We start from the raw sequence: 13,606 nt of genomic DNA on the forward strand, positions 1-13,606 counted from the left end.
AATTTAACACACATTGTAGTAAAAAAGGTACTAGGAAAATTATCCTAACTACATCCCTTTTTTAATCACGGGTGCTATTTCTGCTATATTTATAGCAGTTTGATGAATCTAGGCCTAAAGCAGGTGTTAACATTTTTGCTTTATTGGGTCCACTATAGAGGGTGGAGGTCAGCATACTATAAGCTTGAGATAGCCTAATTTCCATATGGTACTCCCTCATTTGCATTCAAACATGCTCTAATTATACTACAAATATGTTAATGTGTTGGGACTGTCTAAAAATGTACATTGGGGGCCTTATTTTAAAGCACACTATTTTTACTGTGTGAAAAATGACCTTAATATGAATACTAAATTTAATTGCATGGGTCCCTAAATGATTGGGATGACAATTGCTAGCAGTAATTCGTTATTTATTTATTTGTTTGTTTGATAGCATTTATTAACCGCTCCTCCAGGAAAGTTCAGGGTGGTGTACATAAAAACATTCATAAAAATAAAAGTCATAAAAACAATGAACAAAATTACATTACTGCATATCAAGAAAAAACAATGTGCTTCTATGCGGGAACAAGTTACTGGGATGCCTCTGCAACAGGTTTTTTATTTTTTTCTGACTAACTTAATGTCCCGCGTGAGACATAAAGACAGCAGTAGGTTGTTCCAAAGGGTAGGACCAAAAGTAGAGAATGAGCATTCCCACATGATAGATAGATGAGCTACATTTGGAGAGGAGACATCTAAAAGAAACTGAGAAGAGGACAGAAGAATATGAACAGGAGTAAGAATGCATAGAGTAGATGTGAGCCATGGAAACCAAACATTTTATTGTAAATTATGTATCATAATAACAACCTTATATTTAATTCGGGTAGAAAGTGATAAGCAGTTCAGATCCTTCAAAACAAGGGTATTGTGGTTGCTAATGGGAGTACCAGTGAGTAGACAGGCGGTGGAGTTTTGAATGATTTGTAAGGCTCTCAGGGAACATTGAAGTAGACTTAAATAAAGAAAATTACAGTATTCTCTTGCAGGGAAAATTAAGGGTTGAAGGATAGTACGAAAGCATGTAGGTGGAAGAAAAGGTTTTAGATGATGAAGCATTTTCAATTTGAAAAAGGAACTCTTGACCACAGATTTAATGTGAGGAATCATGGTGAACTTTGAGTCTAACATGATACCAAAGTTATGGACAGTTTGTGAAACTGATATATTGACACCTGCAATTTGGAAAGAATCTGGGATAGTATATATGGAATTACTGCCAAGGACAATTGCTTCTGTCTTATTAAGATTAAAACATTTCAGGTGAAAAGGGGAATAAAATAGCAGTGGGGGTGTATTACCTTCCACTGGCCAGGATGAACAAATAGGCAATGAAATGCTAAAATAAATTAGAGAAGCTAAAATCAGCAGCACAATAATAATGTGTCATTTCAATGAACACAGTATTGACTGGCTGAATGTCACATCAGGACATTCTAGAGAGGTAAAGTTCCTAGATGAAATAAATGACTGCTTCATGGAGCAACTGAACAAGAACCAACAAGAGGGGAAACTATTTTAGACCTAGCCCTTATTGGAATACAGGATTTGGTGTGAGAAGTAACTGGTTGGAATCACTTGGCAATAGTGATCACTGCATGATCAAATTCAACTTAAGATCTGGAGGAAGGGCACTAAAGAAATCTACTATGACAGCATTTAACTTTCAAAAAGATGACTATGATAAAATGAGGAAAATGGTTAGTAAAAAAACTTAAAGGAGCAACTGCAAAGGTTGAGTTTAGATCAGGTATGGATGTTGTTTAAAAATACTATCTTGAAAGCCAAGAGTAGATATATTCCATGCATTAGAAAATGTGGAAGGAAGTCTAAATGACTATTGGCATGGTTAAAAGATGAGGTAAGAGAGGCTATAATGGATAAAAGAACCATTCAAGAAATGTAAAAGGGATCCAAATGCAAACAGGAAACAGTATAAGTACTAGCAAGTTAGATGCAAAGCATTGATAAGGAAGGCAAAGAGAGAATTTGAAAAGAAGCTTGCTATGGAAGCAAAAACTCATAATAAAACATTTTTCAGGTGCATTTGAGGTAAAAAGCCTGTGAGGGAGTGAGTTGGACCATTAGATGATCAAGGGGTAAAAGGGGCACTTAGGGATGACAAAGCCATAGCAGAAAGACTAAATAAATTCTTTGCTTCGATATTCACTGAGGATGGTGTAAGAGAGATACCCATGCCAGAAATGATATTCAAAGGTGATGATTCAGAGGAAATGAAACAAATCTCAGTCAACCTTGAAGATGTACTAGGGCAAATTGATAAAGAGTAGTAAATCCCCTGGACCAGATAGTATACATCCTAGAGTGCTGAAATAATTGAGAAATGAAATTGTGGATTTGTTATTGAAAATTTCTAAACCATCGTTAACATCATCTGGTACCTGACGACTGAAGGGTTTCCAATGCAATGCCAATTTTTCAAAAAGGGATCAAGAGGTGAACCAGACAACAACAGACCAGTGTGTCTAACCTCTGTGCCAAGTAAAATGGTAGAAATTATCATAACAAACAAAATTGCTGAACATAAAGATAGGTATAATTTAATGGGATAAAGCCAACATGGATTTAGCCAAGGGACATCTTGCCTCACAAATGTGCTACAGATTTTTTGAGGATGTAAATAAACATGCGGATAAAGGTGAGCCAATTGATATAGTGTATCTGGATTTCTAGAAAACATTTGATAAAGTCCCTCATGAGAGACTTCTTAGGAAATTAAAATGTCATGGGATAGTGGGCACTGTCCTATTGTAGATTGCTAACTGATGAAAAGAAAGAAAATAGAGAGTAGGGCTAAATGGTAAATTTTCCCAATGGAGAAAGATGAATAGTGACATGCCCCACGGATCTGTTCTGGGACCATTGCTTTTTAATTTATTTGTAAATAACCTGGAAATGGGAACAAGTGAAGTGATCAAATTTGCCGATGACACAAAATTATTTAAAGTTGTTAATTCACAAGAGGATTGTGAGAAATTGCAAGAGGACCTTCAAAACTGGGAGACTGGGCATACAAACGGAAAATGAAATTTAACATGGATAAGTACAAAGTGAATCACTTAGGGAAGAGTAACCTAAATTATAGCCACCCAATGCATGGTTTCACATTAGGAGTCACCATTCAGAAAAAGGATTTAGGTGTCATCACTGATAAAAGTTGAAATCTTCTGCTCAGTGTGCTATAGCAGCCAAGAAAGCAAATAGAATGCTAGGAATTATTAGGAAAGGAATGGAGAATAAAATAGAGGATATCATAATTCATTTGTATTGCTCCATAGTACAACATCATCTTAAGTATTTTGTGCATTTTTGGTCATCACAACTTAAAAAGATATTATAGAAATAGAAAAGGTACAGAGAAGGGTGACCAAAATGATGAAGGAGATGGAATGATTTCCCTATGAAGAAAGGCTGAAGAGGTTAGGACTCTTCCCCTTGGAAATGAGACAGCTGAAGGGAGATATGATAGACGTTTATAAAATAATGAGTGGAATGGAATGAGTAAACATTAATCAGTTGTTTACTCTTTCAAAAAGTACAAAGACTAGGGGACACAATGAAGTTACTAGGTAATACATTTAAAACTAATAAGAGGGATCATGTGATGTTGTGAGAACAGAGGGATGTGTCCCGTTGTTCTCTTAGGCCCTGTCCATCCGCCCGCACTCGTCCGCCGCTGCACCTGCCTGCAAATCAGCTTTTCCCCGATCAGGAGACTTTCGAGACCTAGGACATTTAATTCTGGGACGCAGAATGTCAGTGCAGCAGGCACGGCAGGCGAAAGAACAGGAGAAGCCCAAAGCAAGCCCACTCAAAATGGCCAACAGTAAGGGAGAAGGCGCGTTGGAGGCAGCTCAGGCAATGGCGACATCAGACTTAAAAGCCCTAGCTGTGGCAGCGCTGGAGCGCGAGTTAAAAAATTTGGCAGACAAGCTGGATGATATGTCGGCATCCCTATCGGGCATTGAAAGGAGACTGCTGGAAGCGGAGCAGCGCAAATCAGATACCCAGGATGGCCTCACAAGCATCAACTCTGAGGTAAAGGAGCTGCAGGGACTGGTGGCATGCCACAAGGACCGCATTGAAGATTTAGAAAACTGCTCCCGCCGTAATAATTAAAGACTGGTAGGCATACCTGAAACAGTGGACGACTGGAAGCTGGCACCATTTCTGGAAACCTGGCTAGCCCAGGAATTAGACCTGAACAGTAAATATGGCAGCCTACAGATTGAATGCGCGCATAGGGTGGGGCCGGGAAGAGGGGACTTGAACCAACCCAGAGTAGTTATCCTGCGGTTCCTTAATTTTGCTCAGAAGGTGGAATTGCAACAAGCTCTGAGAGCCAGAAAAAGCCTAATGTTTGCAGGGAAGAAAATCCTGGTTTTCCAGGATTATTCTGCAAAAGTATCAGCACTGCGAAGAGAGTTTTCTCCCATCTGTTCTCAGCTGTACCAGCAAGGCCTTAAACCTGCATTAATGTATCCAGCCAAGCTCAAGATCATTCATGTAGAATATGGAGGCATAGAACACACTTGAGGCAGCTTTCATCGCAGGCAGGAAGAGAGAAGGGCTGAGCCCTCACGAGGCTCTTCTTTTTATTGTACATTCATACAAAGGCAGATGATGTGTCATTACATGATTGGCTACTTTCCCCATAGCAACAGACGAGTCCCTACACTATTGGCTTTGGCTCAGGGGGTGTGCACGGATCATCTCATTGGCTGCTGAAATCTATACCTCCTGACTTTGTCCTGCCTCTGACTAGGGAACACCCAGCCCCTCCCCCAGGAATTCAGGGCTAAGCACAAGCCAGAGAAATACATGATAGTCAGGTATCCTTTCCCAGGCAGAGAGGCTTAAGCACAAGTGATGCTTTTATTCAGGCAAATGTCAGGGAGAAGGGAAGTTAGTGTTTAACCCTGATGAAATGGCTTGCTGGCAAGCGCATATTTCCCACACATTCACAGAGGGGAAACCAAATGGCTTAATACTGTGCAGGAAGCCAAGAAATTCTTAACTGAATAACAGCTAAACCAAAACCCAACATGAGGTCATAGACCGGACCATTTGTTAATATGGTTACTAACGGTTTATAAAGGGCAGATTTGGTTCCTTTGCCTATTGTACAATTAAGGTTTTGGTGCACTATGGGGAAAGTTCATGATTGTTTGATAACAGGTGTACTGGGGAGGGACCCTAGAAGAGGCATTGAAAGATTGAGCATTTTGGGGTGGATGGGCTGAGGTCTGCTGACATCAAAAGGGATCTCACCCATGTCAGTGGATGCTGGATAGATGTAATGGGGGGAGGGGGACAATTCTTTGGGCTGGGAGGGGAACATTTGGTATTTTTGACCTTCACCAGTACTAACCAGTTGGCTGATCACACATGTGGCTCTAAGAGCCTCGTCATTGGGCGCTAGAGGGGGGGGGGGGGGGTTGGGCTGGCAGTCCTTCCCACACTTCAGTCTGAGGAAAGTCTGTACATGTATTGGAGAACTCTGATTAAACAGCTCTAATAGTAACGGGACAGTTAAACTTCATTTCCTGGAATGTATGTGGTATCAATTCCGCAATTAAACTTTCAAAAATATCGACCGCTTTAAATAGACAACATGCAGATATTGCATTCTTACAGGAAACGCATTTGAGCTCAGAGGAGCATCAGAAAATGAAGAGGGGATGGGTGGGAGAAGTTCGATATTCGTCAGCCTCTACACGCTCAGCAGGGGTGGCAATATTAGTTAGGAAAACCGTACCGTTCACCATAAGAGGTGAAATAGTAGACCCCTTGGACCGATATGTGATTCTGTTTGCAAAACTCCATCATAAGCCTTTAATCCTTTGTAATGTCTACGCACCCAATTCCTACAATCATGTTTTCTTTACATCTCTTTTACTCCCTGTTATATCCGCATATGACTGATGCCATGATTGTAGGGGGGGATTTTAACTGGATAAGAGACCCGGTCATGGATAGATCGCCTGGCTCGAAAATGGATCGGGGCCATTCTAGTAAGGATATTGGCTATTTGGAGCAAGGTCTGCACTTAGTGGATGCGTGGAGACTGCTACAGACTGAAGAGAAAGACTTCATGCATATTTCCCACGCCCATGCCTCTCAATCACAGTAGGATTACTTTCTGGTGTCCCATCATATTTTTTCTAAGGTTCTAGGGTGTTAGTAGCAGGGCCTCTAAAGCCTTGCATTCTGTTGAGAAGGGTGGCCTTAAAGACCTTGCATTCTGTTGTGAAGGGCGGCTTTAAGGCCTTGCATTCTGTTACACTCTGGTGTTTTAGTGTGCCCTTGGGCCTCGGCCCGAGCCCAGACCTTCAGGGCCGGGCCAAGGGTTGACGGCGTGTCCCAGCGTGGCTAACGGGCTGACCCTCTGCCAGGCCTGCAAGCTCCCAAGGCCAACACCCAAGGATGTTGGAAGTTGAATGGTCCTCCGACCATTCCGAGCCCTTTCGGACCTGCTGCGAGGGACAGCATGGAGCAGCAGGCCTGGCCTGAGGTAGAGGGCAGACGGGCCTTGACACATAGACAGGACTATGGTTGATGCGAAGGCATCACAGACAAGACACTTAGTTGATGCGACGGCATCACAGACGAAGATACTTGGTTGATGCAACGGCATCACGGACGAAAACACTTGGAACTTGACAACAGCTGGGAGGAAGGACATTTGCACTGTCTCTCAGGGCGCCCTACTCAGGCCACCCATGGGACTGAGTCGTGGACCTCCCTGTCCCACTGCATGCCCTACACAGCCCTTGGAGGCTGGTCATGGACCACGAGGAGAGCGGGACAAGTGCAGGGAAGATCCAGGCAAAGAGGAACTCCAATGACAGAATTGTTTGCAGCAATGTGGATAAGGGTAAGCTGAGGGGGAGGATATGTGACCAAATATACTGAAAAGTCCCTCAAACCATGTTTTGGGACTGGCCACAATAATCTAGCTTGGATCAGCCCCTTGCAAGGGATTCTGAATGAAGGGAGGCTCCTCTCATCATACTATAATTAATCAGAGCCCAGAAGTGTTAGATGGGCCCGAGAAGCAAGCAGGAAGCCACTCTATGAGAAAACCTGCTATGTGTGATGTCTCTGTGAACTGCATTATTTTTTTGTTTTGCTTTACACTTCATTTTTCCAAGGTATGCCGTCTTATTCCTGCTAGCTGTTTCCCAGGCCAGTATCATCCAAGTTACACACAAATGCAAGAGTTATGTACTGAAATGAGTATATACAGCTTTTTAGGGATGTGCAGAGGGACACCATACGTTGCATTCGTGATTCGGATTCGTCGGGGAGCAGATACGTTGCATTCGGCCGTATGGCACCCCGATGCGTTAATACGGCGATTTCTACTCATGTCCCAGCTAAAATTAAAATTAACTACACCCCCCACCCTCCTGACCCCCCCCCCCCCAAGACTTACCAAAACTCCCTGGTGGTCCAGCGGGGAGTCCGGGAGCCATCCCCTGCACTCTCACACCCTCGGTACCGGTTTCATCATGGCGCCAATAGCCTTTGTCACAGGGGCTACCAGTGCCATTGGTCAGCCCCTGTCACATGGCCATCGGCGCCATCTTGTGCTCCTATCATGTGACAAGGGCTGACCAATGGCACCGGTAGCCCCTGTGATATAATATGGGCAAAGGCTATCGGCGCCATTTTGAGTACTGGCATCGGACGGCCAGAGTGCAGGAGGTCGCTCTGGGACCCCCGTTGGACCCCCAGGGACTTTTGGCCAGCTTGGTGGGGGGGGGGGCTCCTGACCCCCATATGACTTGCCATAGTGACATAGTGAGGGCAAAGGTGATTGGCGCCATTTTGAGTACTGGCATCGGACGGCCGGCGTGCAGGAGGTCGCTCCCGGACCCCCGCTGGACTTTTGGCAAGTCTTGTGGGGGTCAGGAGGCCCCCCCAAGCTGACCATAAGTCCCTGGGGGTCCAACGGGGGTCCCGGAGCGACCTCCTGCACTCCGGCCGTCCGATGCCAGTACTCAAAATGGCGCCGATAGCCTTTGCCCATATTATGTCACAGGGGCTACCGGTGCCATTGGTCAGCCCCTGTCACATGGCCATCGGCGCCATCTTGTGCTCCTACCATGTGACAGGAGCTGACCAATGGCACCGGTAGCCCCTGTGACAAAGGCTATCGGCGCCATGATGAAACCAGTACCGAGGGTGTGAGAGTACAGGGGATGGCTCCCGGACTCCCCGCTGGACCACCAGTGAGTTTTGGTAAGTCTTGGGGTGGGGGTTCAGGAGGGTGGAGGGTTTGTTAAAATTTGTATTTAGGTGGCCGTATAATTCAGGGAAGATTTGTGTATTCGTGGGGAATCGCGATACGTTTCGCTTCCCCACGAATACTATGAATAGTGTAATATACGTTGCGGATCGCCAATACGGCGAAAATGAATGCACACCCCTACTTTACAGTTTTAAATTCACCACTCTGCTCTTTTACAATTGTCTCTCTCTCTCTCTTTCATTTTCATAATTACTTATCTGTACAGGGTAGAAGCCTGCCTCAAAATGACCACATCCTGTTGGCAATAATAAATGAGCTCCTTATTTAAATCAAAGATGTTATATTGGTTGTCCCTGTATCATTGTAAAAATCCCTCTTTTTTTTCCAGGCAACATGATCCCAACTCCACATTGTTCAACATATGGCATAGGACCCACATAATTTTGATCATCCCAAGTAGTTAAAATAAATGGGAGAAATACTCTTTACAGCCTTGTAAACCTATGGCTTGTGGAAGCTTGTTAAACTTCATGGAAAGGAAATTTAGAGTCTATAAACTTAAACTATGGCTTCCACAGTCAGCTGCTGTGCAGCTCTGCTAGTTAGCACAGTAGTTGCAGTGAACAGATGCTAAGCTCAACTCCGCATTACAAGGACTTCCAAGAAGATTGCTGGTCAGTTAATAGAGGTGTCCTCTTCAAGAAATGGATGATCATAGCTGATAATGCAGTATTTTTGAAACACTGGGTCAGTTTTGGGTCATCTAAAAAGAATAATTATCACTTGAAGTTAGACAATTTCTCAAAAACAATGTGACTAGCAGAAGACACCTTTAACAGACCTTCTCCCCTGCTTCAACGGCAGGGGAGAAAGTCTCATAGTTAACTTTCAATGCATATTCAGCATAACTCTCTGCTTCAACAGCAGGGGGAATGAAGAAAAGTAGATCTATATACAGACAACAACCAACAAGGTCTGAATTATTTAGTCTTGGTAAACAAATAAACATGGGTATAGCTTGCTTATTGCGGCGGTTACTACCCCTAACTAATTAAGCTAGATATTTCACTTAGAGGCAGTTCCAACACTGCTCTCTACATTAATGGTGGGGGTAGAAGGGAAATAGAATCAAAAGGTTACTAAGAGCCAAGAGTAACAGATGGGTATGAGAAAAAAAAAAGCAGAACTTGCTGGGCAGACTGGATGGGCCGTTTGGTCTTCTTCTGCCGTCATTTCTATGCTTCTATGAATTTCGGCTATTTTATTTGCATAAAGAAAAATTAAAACATTTTTGGGGAACACATTTTACATTGGCAATGTGAACTGATGATTACTACAATAGATGCATTAAAGACATTAGACACATTCTATGTGCAGTCTTCATCCTTTTTATGATGATCGCTAACTCAATGCCAGTGCCTTGATTTTTGTATCAGCTTGTTTTTTTGAGTGGGATTCTTTGCAGTTAACTTTAGGTGTAACATTTCCTTCATGGAGTGGGAGTTACTATCCATAACAGAAGGCATGGTGGTAACCTGCATGAAACGGCAGTTATTAGCTTTAACAGAAGATATGGTGGTAATCTGTACAGACCGGCAGATACTACTATAAACAACTTGCTGGGCAGATAGGCCATTTGGGACATTAACCTCCATCACTTACTATGTTTATATGTTATTATGTTATAGTAATTATGTTGAGCCTATGCTATCTAATTATTTGAGTTAATTTTGGGATTCTATTTGTTATGTTTTATTGGGGGTTATTTCTTTTTGTTGTATTTCTATGTTTATTGTGATGTTGTTGTCTGCCTCTACCATAATATGTATTGTTATGGATATCCTGATGATGAAGGATGACTGAAATCATCAGACTGCTTTTCAACTTTGAACTCTTGGGATTAAGTGGCATAGAAATAAAATAAATTAAATGAAATTTTCAGATACCAGTTTACCCAAGTAAATCACTATTTGCCCAGGCTTTGAAAATTCTCCACATCTACCCGTAAATATTGTAATAGAGAATGACTGGATGAATTTAAGATACAAAAACCCAAGGGAAAGGTTCAATATTAGAGATGAAATTCTTCTAAGCACAAACTAAGAGCAGGATCTGAGGATGACTATATCTGTGTTAGGATCCATGGGTTAGTAGGCCCTTGGCCTGAGGTGAAAGTTAGTACTGCCCATGGGGAGGAGCCCCACTGGGCTTCACCATCGGGAGGCGAGGTCTGTAGCAGCAGATGCCAGAGCCCAGAGAGTACAGAGAGAGAGAGGTTGGGATGTGGGTGCGGGTGCCAGAGTAGGAAGTCACTGTGGTGGGGCACCGAGCAGGCCCCGAGGCAGAGGGTGGAGGAGTGCTGAGGGAACAACCTTGAGGGGCAGAGCCATGTGATGAGCCGGCAAAGGAGAAATGACGTAGACTTACCTGAAGAACTGGGAAGCCCAATGGAGACTCTGGCAATGCACGCAAGCACTACCCCGAGGAGTGGGGAAGTGTGAGCACAGTCTCTGAAGTGAATCATGGCACTGCCCCGAGGAGCGGGAAGGCACGGCAGTCACTGAAGAACACAAGGCTCTGCCCTGAGGATCGGGGAGGCGCAGCATAGTCACTGAAGTAGAAAGACAATGGCTGAGGAGCGGAGTACACCAACGCTGAGTCTCCAAGAAGCAGTGTAGATCCAGGAGCAACCCCAAGGAGCGGGGAAACCATCAGGCAGGGCTTCAGAGGTGCAGGGCCTTCCTGAGAAGTGGGAAACCATAGATAGGAGTGAGGCCCCGAGGAGCGGGTACCCGGAGAGAGTCTCATACCAGGCAGCACAGAATACGAGAACCACAGGTCCGAGGAGACTGCAGCAGGAATCAGCAATGAGGGAACTCGTTGCCAAGTCAATTAGAGCCAGGCCTGGGTGGTGCTTAAGAGTCCAGGGTTAGTGATGTCATCAGGAGGAGACGCCCCTGAGGTTCCCGCCCTAGCATCATTAAAGGTGGGCCGAGTAGCGCGCACCTAGGAAGGCCTGGGGGAGACATGGAGGTCAGCGGTGTTCCTGCCGCCATGAGGAGTCCCGGGACAGGGTGACATGCATCGGGAGCGGCTAGCCACAGCTGCGAGTTCACCCAAAGAGGAGAGGGCAGCAGCACATGATGTAAGTAAGAGCGGTCGCAGCCGTCTGCGACTGATGGTCATAAAAATCTGATGATCTTAAGATGGCCAAACAGGTGGATAAAGCGAAGGTAAAAGAAAGATGCTTGACTGAATAGGGAGAAGAATGGTCAGCTGAAAAAAGGGAGGTGATATTGCCCCTGTATAATTCCCTGTTGAGACCTCATTTGGAAATTGGAATACTGTGTACAATTCTGGAGACCGCACCTTCAAAATGGTATAAACAGGATGGAGTTAGTTCAAAGAGTGGCTACTAAAATAGTCAATGGTCTTTGTTCTAAAGCATATGAGGATCGACTTAAAGATCTAAACATGCACAACCTGGAGGAAAGACGAAGTAGAAGAATTATGATAGAGACATTCAAATATCTCAAAGGTTTTCATGCACAGGAAGAAAGCTTCTTTCAATAGAAAAGATACTCTAGAACAAGGAGTCATGCAATGAGGCTGAAAGGGGCAATCTTAGGAAATATTTCTTAACAGAGAGGGTGATGGATTACTGGAACAGCCTCCCAGTGGATGTAAAGGAGACAAAAAAGTATCTGAATTCAAGAAAGCATGGAATAGATACAGGGGATCTCTAAGGAAGTAATGGGAATTATAATGCTAAATTGATTGGACAGATGGGCAGACTAAATGGGCCATATGGTCTTTTTCTGCCGTCATGTTTCTATGTTTCTAAATAGACTTCTCTGTGAGAGTAATTGACATTCAGCACTGACATTTTGTTGTTCATCACTCTATGCATAAGAATCGTCTCTGTAAAGATACTCAGTAATTTAAGTGATCTAGCACTGAATGGGACTCAGTATTAAGACTGAATTATACCAAGCAGTAAGATTAAGTAAGACTCAGCAATGACATTCAGTACTGAAAGCTGTCATTACAACTGAGTTGGACAGCACTTATAGTGAGAGAGTCACTGGAGTTAAAAGTGTAAGATTTGGCACTAGGTTTGAGTCAAACTCATGTTTTATATTTTCTCTCATTCCAATGTGGGTTTTTTTTTAGCAGTTAATAGATAATGAGGATAAAGAGATGTTTCACATTACAGAATCAACAACTCTTCTCTATTCCTGCATTTCAGGTTCTACCAGGCACCAACATGTCGACTCCTACCTCAGGTAAGATCATAGAGAGACCATGTATGGAAAAGCAAAAAGCTAAATGGCAAAGATGACCTATATTTCAGAAAATGGATGTATTAGCATAAATTTCTCAAAGATGCCAATCTTAGCTAATGACTGTGCTTCCGTGTTAAATATTCTTAATTCAATATCTTTTAAAGAAATAAAGTACAATATACAAGTTTCAAACTTATGCTAATGTGACCATTTTTCTAAATGAGATTTAAAAGCTGAATTCCTCAGGATTAGGTCTCTATGGAGTCAATTTTCAAAAGATTTATCTGGCTAACTTCTAAAGTTAGCCAGATAAATCTCATCAATTAAGAAATCCCTCTCTGACTGGCTGAATTTTTACACCTTGAATCACAAATTACTTGGACAAGTTTTCAATGTTGGAAGTCAACTTGCCGTTTGAGCACCAATCTGCTAAATTTAGATGGACAACTCTGGTTGCACAAATTGACCCAATTAAATCTAGCTAGACATGTTTGGTTTGGCTAGATTTTAGAGAACTTTCAGCCACAAACTTAGCTGGTAAGTTGTGGCTGAAAAATTCAGCTAAAAATAACTAGGTAAAGTTAGTAGGTTATCTTATTTACTCAGTATTTTTTTGAAAATTGACCCATAAGATTTTTTTCTCTTGCAATGGACGGCTGGCGCCATCTTTAAAAATGGCGCGGGCCATCCAGTGCACCTACCATGTGACAGGGGCCGACCAATGGCACCGATAGCCCATGTCACATGGTAAAAGCAAAGGGCCATCAGCGCCATTTTGATTAGTGGCAGCCGACAGCCCGAGCATGGGAGAATGCTCCTGGGAACCCCGCTGGACCACCAGGTATTTAAAAAAATTTTTGGGGGGTCCGGTGGATGGGGGGATACTAACAAACTCATTTTAAAGGGTCAGGTTGTGTTTTTAGGTTGTGTCCTTTCTTCCCGCCCCCCCCCCCCCCATAACGATAAGAAAACCCACTAAATTAATTGTGGGGTTTCC

At 43.3% G+C, this 13,606-nt stretch overlaps 1 protein-coding gene across 2 annotated transcripts in view; it reads left to right on the forward strand.

Moving 5' to 3' along the window:
• The window catches only part of FTCD (formimidoyltransferase cyclodeaminase), a 296,425-nt gene that overhangs the window by 239,300 nt on the left and 43,519 nt on the right, over positions 1-13,606 (forward strand). For both annotated transcript variants that reach the window (XM_029606737.1, XM_029606736.1), the window contains one exon: positions 12,573-12,609. In XM_029606737.1, coding sequence (XP_029462597.1) covers positions 12,573-12,609 — 37 coding nt within the window. The remainder of the gene's footprint in view (positions 1-12,572; positions 12,610-13,606) is intronic.

The sequence above is a fragment of the Rhinatrema bivittatum genome, chromosome 6 (assembly GCF_901001135.1).
Source record: "Rhinatrema bivittatum chromosome 6, aRhiBiv1.1, whole genome shotgun sequence".
NCBI lineage: Eukaryota > Metazoa > Chordata > Amphibia > Gymnophiona > Rhinatrematidae > Rhinatrema > Rhinatrema bivittatum.